The sequence below is a fragment of the Leishmania martiniquensis genome, chromosome 3 (genome assembly GCF_017916325.1).
Source record: "Leishmania martiniquensis isolate LSCM1 chromosome 3, whole genome shotgun sequence".
Classification (NCBI taxonomy): Eukaryota; Euglenozoa; class Kinetoplastea; order Trypanosomatida; family Trypanosomatidae; genus Leishmania; species Leishmania martiniquensis.
The window spans coordinates 35920-58296 of NC_090138.1; the positions used below are offsets into that span (position 1 = coordinate 35920).

At 61.4% G+C, this 22377-nt stretch overlaps 10 protein-coding genes across 10 annotated transcripts; all 10 read left to right on the top strand.

Annotated features, from left to right (window-relative positions):
* Window positions 1–411: 411 nt before the first annotated feature.
* LSCM1_08052 (uncharacterized protein) lies at window positions 412–3189 on the top strand (the record flags this gene model as incomplete). Its single annotated transcript, XM_067325395.1, has 1 exon — window positions 412–3189. One exon carries the CDS (start codon window positions 412–414, stop codon window positions 3187–3189), a length of 2778 nt encoding a protein of 925 aa, XP_067181500.1.
* Window positions 3190–4197: 1008 nt separating this feature from the next.
* On the top strand, window positions 4198–4746 carry LSCM1_08053 (uncharacterized protein; the record flags this gene model as incomplete). The annotated part of the gene is made up of 1 exon (XM_067325396.1): window positions 4198–4746. One exon carries the CDS (start codon window positions 4198–4200, stop codon window positions 4744–4746), a length of 549 nt encoding a protein of 182 aa, XP_067181501.1.
* An 892-nt stretch (window positions 4747–5638) lies between these two features.
* LSCM1_08054 (uncharacterized protein) lies at window positions 5639–6058 on the top strand (the record flags this gene model as incomplete). The annotated part of the gene is made up of 1 exon (XM_067325397.1): window positions 5639–6058. The coding sequence occupies one exon, from the start codon at window positions 5639–5641 to the stop codon at window positions 6056–6058; it is 420 nt and encodes a 139-aa protein (XP_067181502.1).
* Window positions 6059–7119: 1061 nt separating this feature from the next.
* Window positions 7120–8055, top strand: LSCM1_08055 (uncharacterized protein; the record flags this gene model as incomplete). Its single annotated transcript, XM_067325398.1, has 1 exon — window positions 7120–8055. One exon carries the CDS (start codon window positions 7120–7122, stop codon window positions 8053–8055), a length of 936 nt encoding a protein of 311 aa, XP_067181503.1.
* Window positions 8056–8878: 823 nt separating this feature from the next.
* LSCM1_08056 (uncharacterized protein) lies at window positions 8879–11071 on the top strand (the record flags this gene model as incomplete). The annotated part of the gene is made up of 1 exon (XM_067325399.1): window positions 8879–11071. One exon carries the CDS (start codon window positions 8879–8881, stop codon window positions 11069–11071), a length of 2193 nt encoding a protein of 730 aa, XP_067181504.1.
* A 1007-nt stretch (window positions 11072–12078) lies between these two features.
* Window positions 12079–12630, top strand: LSCM1_08057 (uncharacterized protein; the record flags this gene model as incomplete). The annotated part of the gene is made up of 1 exon (XM_067325400.1): window positions 12079–12630. One exon carries the CDS (start codon window positions 12079–12081, stop codon window positions 12628–12630), a length of 552 nt encoding a protein of 183 aa, XP_067181505.1.
* A 387-nt stretch (window positions 12631–13017) lies between these two features.
* Window positions 13018–14901, top strand: LSCM1_08058 (uncharacterized protein; the record flags this gene model as incomplete). The annotated part of the gene is made up of 1 exon (XM_067325401.1): window positions 13018–14901. One exon carries the CDS (start codon window positions 13018–13020, stop codon window positions 14899–14901), a length of 1884 nt encoding a protein of 627 aa, XP_067181506.1.
* A 993-nt stretch (window positions 14902–15894) lies between these two features.
* LSCM1_08059 (uncharacterized protein) lies at window positions 15895–16527 on the top strand (the record flags this gene model as incomplete). Its single annotated transcript, XM_067325402.1, has 1 exon — window positions 15895–16527. One exon carries the CDS (start codon window positions 15895–15897, stop codon window positions 16525–16527), a length of 633 nt encoding a protein of 210 aa, XP_067181507.1.
* A 1932-nt stretch (window positions 16528–18459) lies between these two features.
* LSCM1_08060 (uncharacterized protein) lies at window positions 18460–20142 on the top strand (the record flags this gene model as incomplete). Its single annotated transcript, XM_067325403.1, has 1 exon — window positions 18460–20142. One exon carries the CDS (start codon window positions 18460–18462, stop codon window positions 20140–20142), a length of 1683 nt encoding a protein of 560 aa, XP_067181508.1.
* Window positions 20143–21221: 1079 nt separating this feature from the next.
* Window positions 21222–22358, top strand: LSCM1_08061 (uncharacterized protein; the record flags this gene model as incomplete). The annotated part of the gene is made up of 1 exon (XM_067325404.1): window positions 21222–22358. One exon carries the CDS (start codon window positions 21222–21224, stop codon window positions 22356–22358), a length of 1137 nt encoding a protein of 378 aa, XP_067181509.1.
* Between the last annotated feature and the right edge of the window lie 19 nt (window positions 22359–22377).

Genomic DNA, 22377 nt, shown 5'->3' on the forward strand with positions numbered 1-22377 from the left:
GCAGGGCGTGTGGGCGAATGGGCGTATCTCTGCGCGAGCGTTTCATTTTCACTATCACCTCTTCTCCTCCGCCTCCCCTCACGTGACGCACAAAACACCAATCGCACTGTTCCGCTGCGTCGTGCGCCTGCCGCCCTCCATCCACTTCTCTTCGTCCCTCCCTCCCTCCCCCCGGTTGCCTCTCTTCGGACCACTGGCGCGCGGCACGCCCGATAAGGCACGAGCTCAGGCAGTGGCGGCAACTTGAGTGAGCAGCGACGAAGGGGCTTGGGTGTCTTGCTTTCGATGTCAGTTGAGCCTGCAGGCACTCCAAACAACTCTTTTCGCTCAGCGATCGACCACCTCCTCGAGAGTCGGCAAGACAACAGTGAGGGCCTCTGCGGTTCGACGCTGCTGAAAAAGAGGGGGAGCATGTCAGTGGCAACGAGCAGTAGCCGAGGCTCTGGTGGGTCAGAGGAGGTGGAGGTCTGTGGTCGGGGCCGCGGCATTCGAGCCGTTGACCTCCCCGCCGTCTTTACGACTCCCCAAGAGCGTGAGATGCTCTGTGTCATTACCGCCTTTGACCTTTCCCGCAATGAGCTGCAGGAGCTAACAAACCTGCAGCCCCTGCGCTCCCTCACTCGCCTCAACGCGAGCTACAACCGTATCTCATTTGTTGACGGGTTGCCTTTGCGATTGACGCAGCTGAACCTCGCGCACAACAAACTTGAGCACCTCGACCATGTCAGCCAGCTCGTACACCTGCGAGAGTTGGACGTGAGCTTCAATCGACTTACAAGCCTCGCTGGTCTGCACCCTCGCATACCGCTGGAAGTGCTGCGCGCCGACGATAACCGCATCAGCCGCACAAGCGGTTTAAAGGAGCTGAGCTCCTTGCGCGTTGCATCCTTGAGCAACAACTACGTTGAGGATGTCGACGAGCTCCTGTTTGTCTCGACCACGCCGTCACTTCAGCTGCTAAACTTGGCGGGCAACCCGGTCACCCGCGCGCGGCGCTATCGGCAAACGCTGGCAGAGCTGCAACCGTCTCTCGTGTCGCTGGACGGCGCGCCGCTGACGCGCGCAGACGATTACGAGGTCGTCGCACCGGGTTCTCGGGGGAAGAGCAGTGGCATGTCCTCGGCGGCAGCACACACCCCTGCGCCGTTCTCCACAGCGAGCATGGGGGCGACAAGGCCGCAGCGCACACTGGCTTGTAGCTCGCACGGCTCAGAGAAAAAGACGATGGTGGCTGCCGAGGTATCGCAGGCACCGTCTACTGCGCTGAAGAGCCTGGACAGCAGCGCCAACAATCCCTCATCGTGCCGAGGCCGCTTCGGTGGTGCGGCGCAGTCGGTCGTTGCGCACAGATCGATCGGCTTGGCATCGGCTCCCCTCGACGACTGCGACAATGTGCGCCCTCGCGAACAACCGCCGCAGCCCCTTAGGCGAGCAACGGCAAGCCCCACAGCCAGAGCCCTTCATCGACCGGCGACTGGGGCGCCGCGTGTTGCTCTGACGGGTCACCGGCGTTTGGGGGCAGGGTCACCTCACAATGACTCGTCGGCAGCAGAGCCGCCACAAAGTGTTAACGGATCCCCTGCTCCTGCGGAGCACCGCACGGAGGCGGCGTACGACACGAACAGTGATGTGCCGTCTGCCGGAGAGAGCTCTTCTCGTGGCTGCCGAGTGACGGAGCACTCTCTGCGCTCTCCAGAGCGTGGCAGTCGGCAAGTCGGGTACGCCTCGCTGCACTCTACCCCCGCCATAGGAAGTACAGCCGATCGCCTGCGCAGCAGTGGACGAGCTCGTCTCCTGCCCGCACCGGCCTCTGCGCTGCGCTCTTCGGCCGCGCAGCAGGCCACGGACTCCACCACCGCCCAACTACATGACAGCCTCGTAGCGAAGGAGCAGCTGGAGAAAGAGTGTCAGACGCTGCGGCGGTCTTGCAAGCGCCTTGAGGGACAGCTGGCTGAGGCGCGGCGCGTGATTTCACAGCAGCTGGCGGAGCTGTCGCAGCTGCGGCTCGAGCGCGACGCCCTGAGGCAGAGCGAGGGGACCGCGCTCGAGCTTCTCGAGAAGGAGCAACGATCAGGTCGAACGCGCGCTTCTCACCACAGCGACGAGGTGGCAACACTACAGGAACAGTACGAGCGTATGAAGACGTTCTACGAAACGCAGCTGGCCGACACACGACGCGAGCTAGCGGCGGAGCGGGCCCGTCTTCTGCGGCGCAGCAACAGTGGCAGCAACGGCGAGCGGAAAGCGGTGGCAGCAGACAGTGATGATGTGGCAGGGCAGGGGAAAGCGACTTCCTTCTCTGACCAGGGACAGCGTGCTGGAGCCACAGCGGGGAGCACGAAGAGCGAACCCGCCGCGGCTGGTCATGCGGGTTCCTCACGTTGCCGATCACCACCGCCCAGCGCTGCTTCCTCTGCGACTTCTAGGACAGGGGATGACGGGCCAGCTACTGCGACCTCTCCGACGGACTCTGTAGCGCAGCAACTTACTTCGTTGCTGTACGCGAGCCTCACAGGTAATGGACACGCTGCGGACGGCGATGAAAGCGTGGGCGCTACTTCTCTTGCGAATGAGTTGTGCAGATCTCTTCTCGCTGATCTCTCCTCATCGGCAGTGCTGGCAAATCAGGCTCATCAATCGAAGCCGCAGGAATCGGCCGATGCTGTCAAGGACAGTGGGAACACGAGAGCCGCAGCCGCGCGGCACATTCTTGAGAGGTGCATTGCCCAGTACGTCGCTCAGCAGACGAGACTCCCGCAGCCGACTGTCGGCAGTAACGCGCACGCCCAAAGCCCAACTGCTACGGCATCTCGGACGGATGCACCAACGCCAGGCGATGTCGGCGGTACTGCTGTGTCGCAAGGACACGAGCTGGCGAAGGTCATAGAGACTAGCGAGGCAGCTGTGACGTGCCCCCTCCCTCAACGGCTTCCTTCGCCTTCTCCTTGCCCTTCACCGCCGCCCGCAGATCAGGCCCCGGTCAAAGACGACGGCGTTGACACTGATGCGGACACAGAGGCGACAGTGATTATCTCTGCGCCGGCCTTGTCCGCGATCGCCAACACCGGCGGGTACGTAGCTGATGTGGCGTCGCCTTCGTCCCCCCGGTTCCCTACATCGACGCATGACAGGCGCGTGGACGCTGCGAAGGCGCTGCTGAAGGAGATGGAGCCGCTGTTCAACAGCTGAGTGACCTGATGGAGTAGGCCGCGGCAAAACGTCGGCGCGCTGCAGTCAGTTGCTCATGGAAAGTCGATGCAACTGTTCAACTACTAAATGGGCGTGAGCGTGGGCGTTGGTGGACCTTTGATGAACTCCGCTCTGTCGCCTCGATTGAGTTCGGGATGTGAGCGCAGGCGAGACGGAGAGGCGCGGAGGAAGACGGAGGCAGAGATCACCTCGCCTTACCTCCACCTCCCCCCTTCCTCCCTGCATCAACACAATTATTCCCTCCCACTGCCGAGCCCCTATCCCCCACTGCGTGACGCTTTATGGCAGTTCTCGGGTGCCCGCCGCGCCGCGCCTGGAGTGCTCTATGCTGCGATTGGCGCCAGGAGGGATATATAGAAGACCGCTAGAGCGAGGCATATCTGCAGAAAGACGGCGAGGAAGAGACCGCAAAAGGTGATGGCGCCGCTGTTGTACTGCGGGCGTCCATACACGCGGTGCGGATACGTGATGACTTTGTTAGTCGGCCTTGATGGTCGTGGCGGAGTGTGCGAGTAAAGGGTGACCGTTAAGGCAGCGTGTCTGTCCGTGTGCGGCCGGCCCCTCACCAGAGCTGAAGGAGCCGCACACGTGTACAGTGCGACTCCACCCCTCGGCGTCCCTGCCCCCTCTCTTGTCATGCACCTTCCTGATTGTCGCACACGCCAAGGTAGCACTGAGCCACTGCCTCTCCAAGGCGAATCTTTTCCCCTCTCCCTCTGTTCTTGCGTGAGCACCTCTAGTGAGGTCCATGGCTGTATGCGCATGCGGCCAACTTGGGTGCACGTGTGCATGTATGTCGGCGAGCACTAAGCGTCTGTACTGGCAACTGTTTCTCTTCTTACCCTTCCCCCCCATGCTGCTCTCCTCTACGCGTGCCGTGTCGGCGCGAGCACTACACCCGCAGGACCTCTCCTCTCACACTCCCACACACCTCTCGTGCAGCCACTGAAGGGCGTGCCGCTGTCTCGCTGAAGTCCCCCTGTGCCAATGCCAGCGTCGTACGAGGAGAAGAAGTTCCCCCCACTGAAGGGGCTGCACATCCGCCCCATGAACGACTCGCGTCTGTGCGAGCGTATCAAGGTGCTCGATGACTACTGCTTTCCAGTGAAGTACACGGAGAGCTACTACGACGACTACGTGCGCCACAGCTTTCACGAGTTCAACCAGTTAGCCTTCTACTACGACATCCTTGTCGGCTCGATCATGTGCCGTCTAGAGAAAACAGCGACGGACGGGGAGTACGTTCTCTACATCATGACCATTGGCGTTTTGGAGGCGTATCGCCACATGCGCATCGGCTCCCGGCTTCTGCAGACGATTCTGACGGCGGTGCACAACGAGTCCCGTACCCGCATCGTGGCGGTGACGCTGCATGTCCAGGTTGGATCGCCAGCGCTGCAGTTCTACCGAAAGTTCGACTTCGAGGAGGTGCGGCTGGTGGAGAACTATTACTCTGACCTTGAAGAGTGTAACGCGATTCTTCTGCGCCGCGTCGTGCCTCAGCCGCACTTCGAGCATCACAAGAAGCCCAAGTAGGCGGCTATCTTGGTTTGGTGGCAAGCAGCAGCCGCTGGCCTAATCGGCTGCGTACGTGCTCACGCGTGATTGTGCGATCATGAATAACATGGAGTGGGGCTATTGTGCATGGACCTGCGCGCGCCTCAGTGTCCACAATGCCCGCCACTGTCCCTGTGTTATGCAGCTTGACACTAAAAGAGTGGCCACATGAAGAAAAGGACGATGTCACTTTCTCTCTCCTCCATGTCGCGCTTTACGGGGACGTTGCACTGCTGGGTGCGCCGGGGGGGAGAGATGCGTCCTTGCAGGCGCGTGGACACACACACCTCTGCCCGGTCGCCCTCCCGCGCGCCTCTGCGACGTTTGCTAATATGGGCCCTGCGGAAATGGAAAAGGGAAGAAAAGTGCGGCGTCAGTGCACTGTGCTCCTCACCCCCGCCTCGTTTTGTGCTCTCCTCCACACCGTCTGCGGCCTCTCTCTTTTTTGGGGGGATGAAAGGAGGCGCGGCGGAAATCGAAGCGCCGGACGAGGCCTCGTCACCGCACTTCGCTTACCCTTCTCGCAAGCTGCTACAGACGTTATGTAGCAGGCCTGATGTCGATAAGCGCTGGCACGTGTGTGTGGCGTGGCGGCGCACAGGCACACAACCACATGCACGAAGAATGCACTGTTTACATCCACCACATGCCCCTCTTCCCCACCGTCTCTGCTGCGCTGCTATCGCTCCGCGGTGCCCTTCGGAGGTGTCTGGCTGTGTGTGTGTGTGCGCGCGTCTGTGTTGGTGTTGTTGGTACTCACCGCTGCCCACCCCCCACCCCCCTCTCTCTCAGCCTCTAATCGCGTCGTCGCAGTACCATACCCCACCACCATCACCCCTCCGCCCCCCCCTCAGCGCGTACGTCCAACCAAATGCGATATTACGCCTCCGGAGAGAGTCGCGAGTCGTACGTCACGGGTGTTCGCCCTGGTGGACGGTACGGCGCGATGCACGATGTTGAGAAGCGTCGCGACAACCTGCCGGAGAATGTCTTTCACTACATAAAAGAGGGCGTGCAGCGCGAGGAGCGCTTGCGGCAGAACGAGGAGGAGGCGCGTGCCCGCATCCACTTGGAGATGTTTGCCAGAAAGCCCGGCCAGCGTCGCGGCAGTGTTTGCGCGGTCGACACTGAAAGCGGAAGTGTTGCTGAGCAGTCGGCGGCCATGTCGCAGCTCGAACGTGAGACGCAGACTCGAGAGCGGCGCGCCGCCTTGCAAGAGCTCTACAGGCGCGACCGCGAGGACTGGGAGGCGCAACTGGGTGCGCGCGGACTCGCCACTCGGCGCTCGTAGTGGGAAGGGCATCGTCTAGCGCGACTTTCTCACTTCTCGGTCTGTGTCTGTCTGTCGTGCGATCTCTGCTGTCTATTCCACCGCGCTGCGCGCAATGGGCTTATGATTTGGGTGCGCACGTCTTTCTCTTCAGGTGGTGTGCGCCCCCCTCTCCCCCGCGCGCCGTGCTTTCTCTGCGCGTCCTCACGCCTCTCTGTCGGGGTCGGTGTGCGGGTGCGCTGCCGGCTGATAGAGCGAACTTTCGAGAGAGGGGAGGCGATTGATAACAGACGATAGGAGGATCATGGCGGCGCGGCATCGTCGTCTGCCATCACCGCCTTTTCGATTTGCTGCTTCCTGCTACTCTCGCTCGAGACAGGGTGAGCCGAGCACAGCGCTCTCTGCTGCCCTCACGCCTCCCGCTCTCCTCTCCCCTGCCTCTTCCGCCTCCCGCCATGTACATTAGCTCTTTGTGGGGCGACACTGGGGAAGCGGGGTGGAGAAGAGAATACCGCACACGGGCGTGCCACCCAACACCTGCCACACATATTCTCGCAGCGACGTGCGGTGTGGCTGATTGGGTATCTCTGTGCATTTGTCGTCGGGGCAGGGCGCGGATAGAGGCGCGTTCGTTTTCCTCCGCCCTCGTCCTGTTGTGGAAGCCCAGCCTTTATTGCAACGTGAAAGCGTGGGCGCGCGCGATCCTGAGGGACACGCTGAGGTGCGTCGAGTGGCAGGAGGAAGTGACTGCGCAGGCAGAAGAAAAAAGAATTCTAAGCCGATCTGCTTCTCCCCCCCTCGCCGACTTCTGAAGCGTTTATTTATTTATTTGGGTGTGCGGCCAATGCCACGGATTCGCCTGCTCCCTCTCACTCTTCCCCCAACTCCTCCGTTGTATGCGCCACTTCCCCTTTTCTCCCCTCGCCGTTGTTCGATGCCCACCTGGCGCATCTCTTGTCACCGGTGCAGCAGCTCAAGCACAAAATACACGCGCACGCACGCAGCTTCAAGGGTGGGGCGGCGGCGACGGCGCTCTCACTCGCATCACCAGATACGCCTCTCGCTTATCTGGCCTCTCGAAAATGGCCGCACCAGCGTCGCACTACACCTTCGCGAATCTCAAGACGCTGGGGCTCTGCGCCCCGCAGGTCGCTCTCTCTCGTCAGCCCCGGCTCCGCACGCATGTCGGTAACTTAAATGGCCTCGTGTACCCACTGCCGTACTACGCCATGTGGCGCGGCAACCACAACAAGTACACGTACAATCAGGCAACACCGTCGCGCTGGGGTGAGGGAGGCACGAACACCATGTACCATCAGCACTATGCCCACGCCAAGTGCCCTACCGACTATGGGCGCGGCGGCCGTGAGTTCCAGTTCCTCTCCGTGCAGCGCGGGAAGCTGAAGCGCAAGCCGCTGCCAAAGGTGCAGTACGTTGACCCGAACACGAAGCCAAAGTGGGTCTTCAAGTCGTGGCACAACGCGCTCTCAGCGCCGAGCATGTGGGAGAGGGAGGTGCAGTACCCGGAGCACACGCCGGAGCACATGGGTGCCAAACGGCCGCTCGCCGTGGTGGCGCCCAAGACCAACCACAGGCATCTCTTCCTCATGCACATGGAGAGGGTGACGGTGACGGTGTCGCCCCTCCTTTTTGGCTACGGGCACACTCTGCAGAAGGCCGCCCTCGACTTCTACCGCCGCGGCCTCAGTGCCCGCTCGCCGTTCCCAAGCGACAAGCTCTTTCTGTACTACTCCATCGACCACATCACCCCGAAGATCGAGGTGACGTGGCTGGACGGCAGCGTCTATGTGCCGCCGCTGATCGAGGGTGTCAACGCGCAGGACTTGATTCAGATGGTGATGGAGCAGGCGTGGCTGGCGGCGGACCGGATGAGCGCCGAGGGCCGTGCGCTGAACCCAATAGCCATTGATGACTACAAGTGGGAGCAGCTGATCGCCTTCAAGCAGAAGCGGGCAAAAGGCGCTGAGGCGGCAAAGGGAGGCGCAAAGCGGAAGTAGCAGACGCACATGTGCGTGCGCGGCATCCTCGCAGCGCCACAGGTCTCGGTGGAGCGGAAGATACGAGGGGAGCGATGCTGCTGTGGATTTATGTGCGTGGGTGCTGCTCTCTCCCTCCCTCGCTGGCTCTCGCGCCGTGTGCGTTGGTACCCCCCCCTCATCGGCGTTTGAGAAAGAGGTGTGTGGGGGGGAGGGGAGGGGAGGGCCGTGACAGCGTCTGGTGTATTTGCTGTGGCTCATCTCTTTCGGAGAAGCCGATGATGGCATCGGCTGGTGGGGAAGAGGGTGGCGTTGGCTTCATCCGTAAGCGGGGGTGTCCATCATGTCCCTTTTTGCTTGTTGCCCGTCCTCCTACTTCCTTGTCCATTCCTGTTTCCGTCTCCGCCTCCCCCCTCCTGCAGGCCAGCCTCCTTGTCGACGTCTGTACCGCCTACCTGAGTAGTGTGTGTGGGGGGGGAAGCCTGACTACAGCGAAGTACAGTCTTTCTCGGGGGATCTCTCTCTCTCTTTCCCCCTCTCAAGTTGCCACAGAACTGCGTGTATCTCTGTGCGGCCCCATAGTGGGCGATTGTGCGGCACCCTGGGAGCATTCACACGCGTACATGTGAGCCCACGTGGATGGGCCTCTTGTATACCTCCTCCACTTTCGTGTCTCCCTCTTTTCTCCCCACCACCACCACCACCGTCTCACGTACAACCCTCGTCGATCTTGTGATTGCGCCTTCCTCCCCCCTGCCCCCAGAGATCAGCCTGCGCACTAAGCAAGCTTAGCTTCCACCCGCGTTCTCCCTCCCTGGACATACGCATACACGGACACGACTAAATGGAAGCGGCGGCATCGATGGACTTGGCGCAGCTTCAGCGAATTCTCAGCGCGCACGATGAGCGTGTTGTGAGGGTCTTCGTGAATAATGTCCCCGAGATGGGTCTCCGCAAGATCGACGACTGCGTCCTCGAGTACATGCTCAAGATGCTGGAGGGGCAGACCTCATCTGAGTCGTACCTGCCGGAGGAGATCATCGAGGAGACGATGAGGCTGTATTTCCGTGAGTTCGACCTTTGCAGCGGATCCGAGGAAAGTCTGCGCAACAGCGCGGGGGCCATCTGCGAGCAGATGCTGAAGGAGGGCATCACGAAAAAGCCGAGCGAGGAGTCGGGTCGGCTTGCCAGCGCCGTCAGCATCGGCCGTCAGTACGAGGAGAGCCTGAGGCGTGCCACGATGATCAAGAGTGTCGGAAAGGTGACGACCGCGAACACAAACGAGGACTGGACGTGGGAGACGAAGCGCAGCGCTGCGAAGGAGCTACGCAAGAAGCGAAAGGAGGACGAGAAGAAAGCGATGCTCGCTGAGGAGTACGAGGAGTTCCTGCGCAAGCGCGGCGTTTCAAACGCAGCAGCCGTGGCAAAGCTTCACCACAAGGGCGAAGGCGTGAACTACAGCACCGACATCCGCTGCGAGGCCATTCACATCCAGCTCGGTAAGCAAGTGCTGCTGAAGGAGACGGACCTGGTGCTGCTGACGGGGCACAAGTACGGCCTCATCGGCCGCAACGGTGCGGGTAAGACGACACTGCTGCGTGCCCTGGCGGAGCGCGAGCTGGAGGGTGTGAGCCCGTTCATGCAGATTCTGCATGTCGAGCAGGAGATTGTGGCGGGCATGGAGACGCCGCTGGAGGTGCTGCTGTCTACAGATGTAGAGCGGTCGCAGCTGCTGCGTGAGGAACAGGAGCTACTGAAGCGAAGTGACGCGGAGGCCAGCGCTCGACTGAACGAGGTGTACGCTCGGCTGGACGCAATCGACGCCCATAGCGCCGAGGCCCGAGCGGCCACGATCCTTCACGGCTTGAGCTTCACGCAGGAAATGATGACTTCACCGACGAAGCAGCTGTCCGGTGGTTGGCGCATGCGTGTCGCACTGGCGCGCGCACTCTTCGTTGAGCCGGACGTGCTGCTGCTGGATGAGCCGACGAACCATCTCGACCTGTTCGCGGTGCTCTGGCTGGAGCAGTTCCTCAAGGACTGGCAGAAGACGCTCATCGTCGTCTCCCACTCCCGAACGTTCCTCAACAACGTCTGCTCTGAGGTTATCCACCTCGTGGGCCACCAGCTGCACTACTACACGGGCAACTATGACCAGTTCGAGATCACGCGCGTGGAGCAAGAGCGGCAGCAGAAGAAGCACCATGCTGCGCAGGAGAAACAGCGGGCACACATCCAGGCCTTCATCGACAAGTTTCGCTATAACGCGAATCGGGCCAAGATGGCGCAGTCGCGCATCAAAGCACTCGAGCGGATGCAAAAAGTGGCCGACGTCTTCAGCGACCCACAGTTCGCCTTTACCTTTCCCGACGCCGAGCCGGTGTCTGGCAGTCTCATCGAGATGGTGGACTGCGAGTTTGGCTACAAGCCCGGCGTGAGTCTCTTCAAGAACGTGAACATGGGCATAGACGAGACCTCGCGCATTGTCCTTGTCGGCGCGAACGGTGCCGGCAAGTCGACCTTCATGAATGTCTGCAACGGCACTCTCGAGCCGCGGAGCGGTACCGTCGTGCGGAACAAGAAGATTCGTATCGCCCACTTTGCGCAGCACAACATGGAAAGCCTCACCCCGCAGCTGTCCTCCCTTGAGTTTTTGCGCTCAAAGTTCCCGCACATGGAGGATCAGCAACTGCGTGCGCACCTCGGCGGCATGGGTCTGTCAGGTGAGCGCGCACTGCAGCCGATCTACACCCTCTCCGGTGGCCAGAAGTCGCGTCTCGTGCTCGCTTGGATCACCTTTCAGAAGCCGCACCTGCTGCTACTCGATGAGCCGACGAACCATCTCGACATCGACACGGTGAACGCCCTTATCGAGGCCCTTCTGGCGTACAACGGCGGGCTCCTTGTCATCTCGCACGACGAGTACTTCATCACGTCCCTATGCGACGACATCTTTGTCTGCGAGGACCGCACGGTGAAGAAGTTCGACGGCGACTTCGCCGAGTACCGCAAGCACGTCATCAAGATGATAAAATGAGGGCAGTCAGCGACTAGAGGGGAGGGGTGGAGGAAGTGGGGGGCGGGCCGACAGAGCCGCGAGCCGATGATGTCCGTACCCTTTGTAAAGCCTCCCGCCTTTGGCTCCACAAGTGCACACACAGGAGCACATCTCCTGACGCTCCTAGTGAAGACAGCGGCGCAACCGGGGGGGTAGGGTGAGGGGCGCTGCCACTGGGGCGTATGCCGGTGCTTGCGCCTGCGTCTCGATCTCACCTGTGGCGATGACGGCGGATTGCCTTCTCACTAACATCGAACGGAACGTATACATGCACGCGTGTTGAAGTCGGTGAAGACTACTCAAAGGGGCTCGAGCCGCCGGCCGCCCTCGCAGAGGGGTACGGGAGGCGAGGAGGGGCAGGGGATCGGGGCGGAGGGGAACCTGTGCAGTGGTGGTCGGCTGCGTGTACGAAAAATGCGTACAGGTGTAGGGGTCGCGTGCCCCTCCTTGCCACACGTGTAACGCCGATTTCGTGCCCCATGTGCGCTGGCTCTCTTACGCTGTGTTCGTCCTCTCGCTTGCACATGCCCTGCATCAGCTGCTCGGCGATGTGTAGGGAAGAGGCGCAGAGGGAGGGGAGGGGGAGAGACTGCTTTGGACGCCTGGTGGCGCTTTGCGATGTAAAAAAGGGGCACACCCGCGCCGTAGTCCGCACTCATCCCTTTTTGCGCAACGTGCATCCCTCTCCCTCCCTCCCTCCTCACAAACACACACACACACTGCTGCTGTCCTCCTCACTGGTTTCCTGAGTACTGCCGCCTTTCTGCGTATTCGTCAGCGCGCCTGCAAACGCGGCGAGTGAGACGCTCCCTCTTTTTTCTCCCGAGGTGTGCGGCACACCAGTCGATCACTCTTGGAGCTCTGTGCAACACACACACACAGGGGCCCACACAACACACCTAAAAAGAAACGCCCCCCCTCCCTCATACAACGCCAACGGCACATCGTCAAGCGTGCCGAACAAATACGCAGCATACACGCCCGCCATGTCGTCACCGGATTCGTCGCCCACCGTTGCCGTCGCTGGTGGCTGCTCGAGAGAAGGCGCGTCTCTCGAGAAGGATGTTGCACTGCTGATGGCAGCACTGCGGATCAACAACGGAGATGAGTGGGAGGGCAAGCCGCAACAGGAGACGTTTCGTATGTTCGAGGGAGGGCCGCCCGTCGGTGAGGCCCGGCCCTCCTCCTGCAGCGCGGAGGTGGCTCAATGGTCAGGGGGATTGCCGGCGCGTGAGACTGATACGCGCGATGACAACAGCGACTCTCTCAACGCTCTCATGAAGGATTATGTGCTTGCTGTGCACGGTCTGCATCTCTTTGACGCACAAATGGCAGCCGACGGCGTTTGTGAGAGCGCCACGGGAGAACGAGACGCTGCGACAGATGGAGCGGTGGTTGTGAAGGAGGAGGCCACAGTACCTTCCAAGGCAGCAGCCGATGACAGCAGCTCCTCTGCCACCGGCGTCAACCTCGCTGAGGTGGCGGTGCTCGATCGTCTGCCCTCGATCACAGGAAAGGGAAAAGGAGAGCAGTGTTGACAGATGTGCGCACCGCGTCTCCCCTTCCCCCCCTCTCTCTCCTCTCTCTTACGTTACGCGCCATCATCGATGTCTCTGAGGCGCACTTCGCCGCTTCTTCTCTACTCCGCTGTTGCAGCCTGTGGTGCACGGTCGCCGCCCCCCACTCCCACCCCTCCTGCGCGTGGTAGGGGTGCCGCGTTGGGCGCCCTTCCTGTGCGGCTCGCTGCTGTTCTGTCGTGTCCCTCGTGCTGGCTGTGCCTGCACGCTACTCCGTCCTCTCTCCCTTCCCCATGTCTTCCCGACTCATAGACGCACACTCATCCATCGTCACACACGCATGCAGGCGGCTCAGTGTGCGCTGCATAGAGTTTCATTTTCTGAGTAGCTGCACTACCCGTGCGGTGGATGTCGCCAGCGATGCCGCCATCCTTACCCGCCCGACATTGTAAGCCAACGCTCGCAGCTCTATTTGCGTCGGCCACGCGAAAGCGGCAGGCTGCTGAATCGCCCCTTTCAATGACTACGCTGTCGCCACCGGCAGACAGCGTCCACCGCAGCACACGAGCCCCCGCGCGATCGTCTATCGTTGCCACAAACGGTAGCGGCAAGGAAGTGCTCTTGTCAGGCGAAGTCGCTGAAGCACCTGCAGGTACGGCGCAGCAGCGCAGCACGAAGGCATCCAGCAGCTTCGGTAGCGGGAGCGACGATGATGATGGGACCGACATGCTTGTCGGAGAGCTTCTCTTCGGCACAGATGGAGGGCTTGGCGCAGATTCGTCTCCTCGAGGTTGCTCACCTCCTGCGGCCCCACCCGCCTCACTGAGCATGACGGCTCCTGTGTCGTCTCCTCCCACTGCACCTGGTGGCCATCTGCCCCGCCCGCGCTCCAATCGCCGACCGCCGCGACTCACGCAGGCGACTTTGGATCTTGGCCAGGCGGCGCTGGCGATCGCCACGCGCTGTACGCTCTGTGGCATGCTGTACACTGCCGAGGACGACGAGGACGCCGCGTTGCACAGGCGCTTCTGTCGAGGAAGAGAGCGAATTCGTCGTCGTGGTGGTGGGCCGTGCGATGCGCCGTCGTCCCTCGCGGCTGCGTCCCGTGGACGGCGCGTTCGGAGGGAGACCTCGGCTACGTCTGTAGTGCCTATTGCCGATGAGGCAACGGTCGCAGTGCGTATGCTGGAGGAGCTGAGCTGCAAACACGCAGGCCACTCGCTCAGTCCTCCGCTTTCGAACACAGCGACAACGCCCCAGCAAGATGGCCCGCGTCATCGAGTGATGGAGGCTCGCGGGGCTGCTAAGGCGACTCGCGCTGCGACTAGCACGTTGAACAGTGCGGGAGATGCGGCAGCCGTTTTCTGCGCGTGTGTCATCTGCCCCCTGTCTTCTGCTTCCTCTCCCCGTTGCCCCTCACCGCTGGAGGTGTTTCATCTCTCTTTCGATGCGTGTGGCTTAACTGAGGGTCAGGGGGCCCGCACGGCCCTTAGTCTGTTGGAGCTGCTCGACTTCACCCCGGTCGTACTGCGTGCCGCCGCTGCGGGCATTGCTGCTCGGCAGACAGAGCTGCCGCCTGTCTTGAGCGGCAGCGTCTCAGAAGCGCCGGCAGTGAATGGCAGCGCTGTCTCGGATATGCTAATGGTGTGTGTGGTAGACGTTGTGCTGCGGAAGCTTTTGTGCGCCGTGATCGGGGAGCCGCGGAGGCGCGAGCAGGATCCAGAGCTGTGTGTGGAGCAGCGCGCTGATGGGACAACGGTGTGCAGAACACGCCGACACTTCACCTACGGCGACGTGGCGGGGTTGTGGTTGTGCTCCCTTGCCGAGCTTAGCGCCGCGCAGGAAACATGGGAAAAGAACACAGCGGCACCGTTCGCGTCGACACGTCAGGCGCTGAAGAACTTCTTCGGTGCGCGCGCCGGAGTCGGCGCGGCGTCTTTGAGACAATCCCGCGCAGCCCACATCGCTGAGAAGGCCCGCGTGCGGTGCCAAGAAGCCACTGGGGTCGCCTTGCATACGCTCGCCCAGCATCTCGTGTACGGCAGTAGCCTCAGCCCTTTGTGGCACCTCTCCTACGCTCAGGCGGCTCTGACGCCGTCGGTGGCGTCTCTGGGCGCTGACTTTATTCAGCAGAGCGTGGCTGTCGTTTCTTCTTGCTACCCCGCTGGTGCAACCCCAAAACCTCGCGAGGACACGGCAGAGCCGCAGCCGCTCTACATGCATGCCGAGGACAAGAGCGGGAGCGACAGTGATCACACCAACGAAGGAGGCGCCGAGGTCAGCGGTGAGTGACGAGCCGACAAGGGTGGCGTCTCTATGAGGCCTACGACGCAATCGGCGTGTGAGCAGGGGGCAGCGGCGCCAACTCCGCTACGCGAACGAGAAGTCATGAGGAGAGGAAAGGAGGTCTGCAGCTGCTGCACAGTCAGCCGTTTGTGCCGGAGCGCGCACCAGCGGTGGCGGGCGCATAGGAAGACACGCCCACTCGGGTGGCGACAGAGGCATCCGTGCCCCGCCTCACCCTCTTTCTCACCTGCCCATCATACATCGCGAGCGTGCTTGTCAAACGTTGGAGCGGCCCCGTTAGCACAGGCACGCTCATGCCCCGTACTCAGCATGGTCGAAAGCGGAGGAAAGATGCGCAGGAAGGGGACTCTCGCCTTGCGCTTCCCTCCCCTTCCCCTTTCGCCGCTGGTCACAGAAGTGTGCACGAGAGGGGCGTGTGCGGCACATGTCTGCTGTGATGCCCATAAGCACACACACAAACACACGTGGTCTGTCTCTACGTTGATGAGGCGTGCTTGCACTCTCTGCCTCTCTTCCTCCCTGTGGCAATCTGCGAAGCATTTCTTCACGCGTCAATATGACGCGGGGCAACAGCATCATGTGCTCTGGGTGTACCTCACGTTCCCCTCCCATCTGAGACCTCCCGCATCCACCTCCTCCGATTGCGTGACTCGCCTCCTCCCACCACACACGACACGCATCTTCCCCCCTTCTTCCCCGCTCTCTGCTTCTCTCTTGACGCTATGCACACACGCACGCGCCCGCGACAGATTTACGCGTACAGTTGGGCATACTTTGCGCGATCGACTGAGGCCCACCTCTCCTTCGCTCCCTCACCGTCTCCGCTCTTCTCCAGTGGTACGCTGCGAGCGCGTCGTCCGTCTCCCCTTTCTGGTTAGCGCTGTCTGCCGCGGCTGGTACATCTTCATAGACTGTAACGTGTACGCCATCCCCGAATAGGCCTAACCAACACGCGCGCACGCACGCTTGACTAGCGCCATGACCGCTCACGTCGATCGCTGCGCCTTCTTCTCCAAGATGGGTGCATGCCGGCACGGCGACCAGTGCACAAAGCTGCATTACCGCCCCGACACGTCACCGACGGTGCTGTTTCCGATGATGTACCCCAACCCGCACGCGGTCGAGCACATCAAAGACCGCGAGTGGAACTTTGAGCTCGACAAGAAGTACCTGAAGAAGCACTTCGAGCACTTCTACAAGGAAGTGTGGCGCACCTTCATGGAGTTCGGCCGTATCGCCGAGCTGCGTGTCGTCAGCAACCTCGGCGATCACCTGCTGGGCAACACGTACATCCGCTTTGAGGATCCACAGGTCGCCACACACATTGTGAAGGAGCTCCGTGGAAAAAAGTTGAACGATATTATCGTGCTGCCTGAGCTGTCGCCCGTCACCAACTTCGCCGAGGCCTGCTGCAAGGAGGACCTCGAGAACCGCTGCCAGCGAGGGGAGCAGTGCAACTATCTGCACATCATGAAAGTGTCGCGCCGCCTCCTCGAGAAGCTCGAGAAGGAGCAATCGAAGTTCTGGAAAAAAAAAGAGAGGCGCCACGAGCATAGCAGCAGCGATCGGAAGCGCAGCCGCTCGCGGTCGCCCGCCGACTCGCGCTCGTAGGGCCGCTTTGTGGTGGGCACACATACACACGCGCAAAAAAAGGGCTATCGTTGCTTTGGGTGAGAGGGGTGCGCAACGCAGCCGACGCCCATCCTCTTTCCTCTGTGTGTCGGACAGGCGTTGTTTCACCCGAAGGCGCTACAGCGGAGGGAGCACCTCTGTAGAACCTGCGGGCTCCGGTGGGCCCTTTCCTTCCTCCTCCCCCCAACTCCACTCTGTCGCCCTGTTAAACACCGAGCCGCCTCCGGTGCGTGAGAGAGGCCGGGCCATGCACCCCCCCTGCTGCGGAGGCACCTGTGAGAAACGCATCGCTGCTGATGTCAGCGGTCAGATCTCGCATTGCGTGGCGCTGGTGCCGCCTGCGACAGTGAGCACGCTCGCGCCAGTCCATATGCTGGGGCCAAGCGCCAGTGTGGCTCGGCCGTATGTCGCCCGTCCCTCGCTGTCCACTGGTGGTGTGGCGAACCTGAGGCCCCCTCCCCTCCCCCCGAGGCGGGGTTGGGGCGTGGTGTGTGTGTCTCTGTGTGTGGGTGTGTGCAACAGGCGGCGACCAGTGTAATGAGTGCGGCTGCCAGGCGACCTGCGGAGCGGGAGGCGGGGTAGAGTGTAAGGCCGGGCGCGTGCTGAGGTGACTGAGTAGCCCGCATCGCTGTCGTGCGTGTGTACCTGCTGCTTCTCGCCCCTGGAGGCGAATAGGGCCCTGTGCGCAGCAGGGGCCGAGCTGGAAAGGGAGGGAGGAGGGCCGCTCCGCCTTCGGTGTGTGTCTGCCGCGTGGCCGAGAAGAGCGGGCGCCTTTGGCGGAACAAGAGGCAAGCAGATGAGCGCTGTTATTGGAGTGCGCTGAGGGTGTGCCGAGTGAGTGAAGGAAGTTAGGAGGAGGGGAGGAGGCCTGTTTGTCTGTCTGTGAGTGCCGCCACCTCCGCCTCTGTCGTCAGTCTCTCCTCTTCTTTGGCATCTGCGACTTAACTAATTCCCCCAGGAGTGACGCAGAAGTGGTGGTGACGATGCTGGTGAGAAGTGATACGATGCCAGCTGTGAAGGGTGAAGGAGCGCGATACGGTTGGCGAGTGCTGCTTCTTCCTCTACGCGATCTTCCACGAGGAATGCCCGCCTTCCGCCCTTTCGCCCCATCCCCCAAATGGTGCGAAGAGAGCTGCGGCCAGGGAAGACGTGTGCGTGAGCATGCGGAGGAGAGTAGGCGGAGAACACCCACACGGGGGCCCTTCCAGGCGTGCAGAAGCGGCCTGAGCGCCTTGCACCGGTGGAGGGGTTGGATGCGTCCGACCAGCAGAGCAAGCAAGGAAAGAAGGGCTAGGGCTGCGGCCTCTCCTCTCACGCAGCAGCACCTGCTCGCTCTCGGGCCCTCTGTATACGATGCCTCTCAATAAAGGCAGGGGTCATGCCAGCTGCCACTCGATGACGGCACCACCGCTCTGTATCGGTTCTGTTGGTTGCGTAAAAAGAAAGAGGGAAAGCGGTGGGCCTCCCTCCGCTCTCTGTGCAGCCACCGGGCACTGAGTGGGCCATTCAGGAAGTCGCCATCGTCATCGTCTCCTGCCACTCGCCTGTGGCCCTCTCCCTCTTGCTCGCCTACCTGCTCACTGCGTGCCTGTGCGTCGCAGTAGTCGAGCGCGCATCACACCGATCCACGCAGTATAGCCAGCCTACGCCATAATGGAGGGGCGTTTACCTGCTCGCTATGCCCACACCCCCTCCCTCCGTCTCCCTCCGCCGCCCTTCGCAGTGAACGCTCACCCACCGAGTCCACGCAGTATAACTCAGCCAAAAAGAACGAAAGGCGCATCTCTTTTTCCCCTTCGCCGCCGCCTCCCCCTCCCCCTCTCTTTCTCTCTTCACATCCGCACACTCTCTTTCCTCCTATCCTTACCAACTCCGCTGCAGCGGCCTCTACTCTTTCCTTAGCGATAAAGAATGCTTCGCCGTACGGTACCCTTTGCCTTCGCGGCCTTCAAGTGCCCACCTGTGCTGAATGAGCCCATGGACAACTTCGAGCCAGGGTCGGCGTCGGCGAAGGGGACCCTAGAGGCCTGCAAGGCGACTCGCAGTGAGGTGCGGGAGTGCCCCATCATGATTGGCGGCAAGCCGTACACCACCTCTAACGTCATCAAGGGCACTATACCCTCGGATCACCAGGTGCAGATAGCCAAGGCCTACAACGCGACGCCGGAGCTCGCAAGGAAGGCGGTCGAGGCGGCCGTGGAGGCCTCAAAGGAGTGGAGTCAAACGCCCTTTCGCGACCGCGCGGCCATCTTCTTGAGGGCAGCCCACCTGCTCTCCACGAGATACCGTCATGAGATGCGCGCTGCGACAATGTTGGGGCAGAGTAAAAGCCCGTGGCAGGCGGAGATCGACTGCGTCGCGGAGGCGTGTGACTTCATCCGGTGGAACGTTCACTTTGCGGAGGAGCTGTATGCGCAGCAGCCCCGCTCCGTCCCGAACAGCGGCGTGTGGAACATGACGGACTACCGCCCGCTTGAGGGGTTTGTGTCAGCCATCACACCATTTAACTTCACGGCCATCGCGGCGAACCTCGCTGGCACGCCGGCGCTGATGGGCAACACGGTGGTCTGGAAGCCGAGCCCGACGGCGGTGCTGTCGAACTACCTCATGTACAAGATTATGGAGGAGGCGGGACTGCCGGCTGGCGTCATCAACTTTGTGCCGTGCGAGCCGGCGACTATGGGCAGCGCCGTAAACGCCGACCCACGGCTCGCCGCTGTCGTCTTCACCGGCTCGACCCGTGTCTTCACCGATATCAACAAGAATATTTACAGCCGCCTTGAATCGTACCGCAACTTCCCACGCATCTCCGGCGAGACGGGCGGGAAGGACTTCCACCTGGTGCACCCCTCCGCCGACCTGGAGCAAGTGGCGGCCGCCACCATTCGTGGCGCCTTCGAGTTCCAAGGGCAGAAGTGCAGCGCCTGCTCGCGGCTGTACGTGCCTAAGAGCTGCTGGAAGGCGCTGCGGGCGCTTCTCGTCAAGGGTCAGAAGCAGCTCAAGATGGGCCAGCCGGACGACTTTCAAAATTTCATGTGCGCCGTCATCGACGAGACGTCCTTCAGCAAGAACAAGAAGTTCATCGGTATCGCGAAGGCAGACTCGAGCACCTACGAAGTGGTTGCGGGCGGCAAGTGCGACAAAGAAAAGGGGTACTTTGTGGAGCCGACCATCATCGAGACCAAGGATCCGCGTGCGCAGCTCATGCGCGACGAGATCTTCGGCCCCGTGCTCACGGTGTTCGCGTACGACGACAGCAAGCCGGGCTACTGGAAAGAAGTGTGCGAACTCATCGACTCGACAACGAAGTATGGCCTTACCGGCTCCGTCTTCTCGCGCGAGCGCACGCCAATACGGGAGGCAGACAAGTACCTACGCTACGCGGCTGGCAACTACTATGTGAATGACAAGTGCACCGGTGCCGTCGTTGGCCAGCAGCCGTTTGGCGGCTCGCGCCTGAGCGGCTCGAACGACAAGCCTGGTGCCGGCCAGTTTGTCACCCGCTTCGTCTCGGCCCGCTCCATCAAGGAGAACTTTGACGTGGCTCCCACCATCTCGTATCCGCACCAGTTGCCCGACGTGTACACGCTGTAGTAGTCCAGTGTCGCCGGTCTGGTCATGCCTGCGGCTGCAAGTGGTCGGAGGTGCGCTTGATTGCTGTGCTGTCAAGGGAGGCGGCGCATGGAGAGCGTGCAGCAGAGAGGTAAACTGATAGAAAGTGCCGGTACTCGATCCGGCAGCCCTAAACGTGCGTGCGCGCACAACGCCCGCGCGCGTCGACGCAGAGGAGAGGCGATTTAAAAAGCTATTCGCGATGGTAAAACGATTTCTCTTCCATTCGCACATTGTGACCCCACCTGACAGCATTAGCGCACGTATGCACACGTGGCGGCCAGTGTTTTCGCTCGCTTGCACGCACGCACGGACTCAGACACGCACACCCGAGATCACTGGTGCCGCCTTTCTTCTTTAGCTTTTCGTTTGCGCGTACTTTCCTGTGGTTGTGCGGAGAGCCTCCAGCGAGAGGGCGTGCCGTTCTGTCCCTGCGCCTGTCTGTCTGTGTGTGTGTGTGTGTGTGTGTGTGTCGGCGCCCTCGCCGCCCCCGCCTGATCATCACTGGTTATCGACGCGTTCCTCCGCATTTCTTCCCCGATGCACATCGATGCGCACACGCGCGCTTGCAGGCACCGCTCGTGCGCTATGGGCGGTGCTCCTGCGCCAGTGGCAACACCGAGAAGCTCTCGGGAGTGGGGCCTCACAGCCAACAGTCACCACCCGTGCGCGCTCCGCCCCACACACACACACACACTCCTGCCTAACCCTGTCCGGTGCCTCTCTCTCTGTCAGTGACTTCTGTGGCCTCTCGGCGTTGGTGCTCACGTCTGGTGTCTTTGCCCCTTTTTTCCCCACCACCTCCCTGGATTGCCCCCCGGTATGCCGCAAGCGGGATTCTCTGTGCTCTGGACTGTGCTCTCGTTGGCGTGCATGTGCCGCTGCCGCTGCTGCTGCGCGCAAACTCACCCTCTCTCCCTCTTACCGCCCCACGTCTTTGAATAAGCGTGGTGTGTCAGCCCACTGCAGGAGCAGCTGGATATATATATATATACAGTCACGCACGCTCAAGGGAGGGGCGTTCGCCTCAGCTGTGTTTACTTGTAGTACTGCCTGACGTCATGCAGGAGTCGAACACGCTTATCTTCGACGTACCTGACGCGTTCCAGGTGGAGTCCATCATCGGCCAAGGCGCGTACGGTGCGGTCTGCAAGGCGGTCTTCTGCGAGGATCAAATCGCCGTGAAAAAGATTCCGCACTACTCGCGCAGTGAGGACACGGCGCGCCGCGTGCTGCGCGAGATCGAAATCCTGCAGAATCTTCAGTTCTGCGAGCAGGTAGTTGGGTGCCGCCTCTTCTTCCGTCCCAAGAGTGAGGAGAAGGATGTCTACGTGGCGATGGACTACATTCCGTCGGACCTGTCATCTGTCATCAAGAACGGTACCATTACGCTCGATGAAAACGTCGTGCGATACATTACGTGCCAACTGCTGCTGGCGCTGCGCGCATTACATCGCTGCAACGTGCTGCATCGCGATGTGAGCACCCGAAACATTCTCATTCACTACAACTCGCAGGTGTTCCTGTGCGACTTCGGGCTCAGCCGCTTCTTTGACCCGGATGAGCAGCTCAGCTTCGGCGTTGTGACGCAGTGGTACCGCGCGCCAGAAATTATCCTCGACGCGGCCTACAGCTATCCGAGCGACGTGTGGAGCGTTGGGGTCATTCTAGGAGAGCTGCTGCTGCGTCGCCATCTCTTTCCTGGCAAGTCGAACGACTCGGCGAATCAGCTGCAGCTCATCTTTCATCTGGTCGGCACGCCCTCGAGGGATGTCTTCGACGCTGATCATTCCTTCGGTCGCGCCAGCCAAAACGCCAAGAACTACGCTCTGGCCTACATTGAGCGCCGCCCGTGCTCATCCACGCTGGTGAATCTCTTGTCCACAGCGCTGGTGCTGCGCCACTCCGCCGCCGCGGCACCGCCTGCGGCGGTGCAGCTTGCCGAGCAGCTCCTGCAATTCGATCCGGCGAAGCGACCGAGCGCCGACGAGGCGCTGCGACACCCGTGGTTCGACCCATGTCGCGCCTTCATCGATGAAGTGGTGCAGCACCAGGACGTGGAGGAGGTCCCGGTGTTTACACAGACGCAGAACATGAGCCTGGAGGACCTCGTAAAGCGCATCGAGGAACTGGTGCCGGTCTTCTCCGAAGACCTTCTCGTGGAGGACGACGGCGGCGCTGCGGGAAACGGCGGGTAGGCAGAGAGTCAGGCCCCTC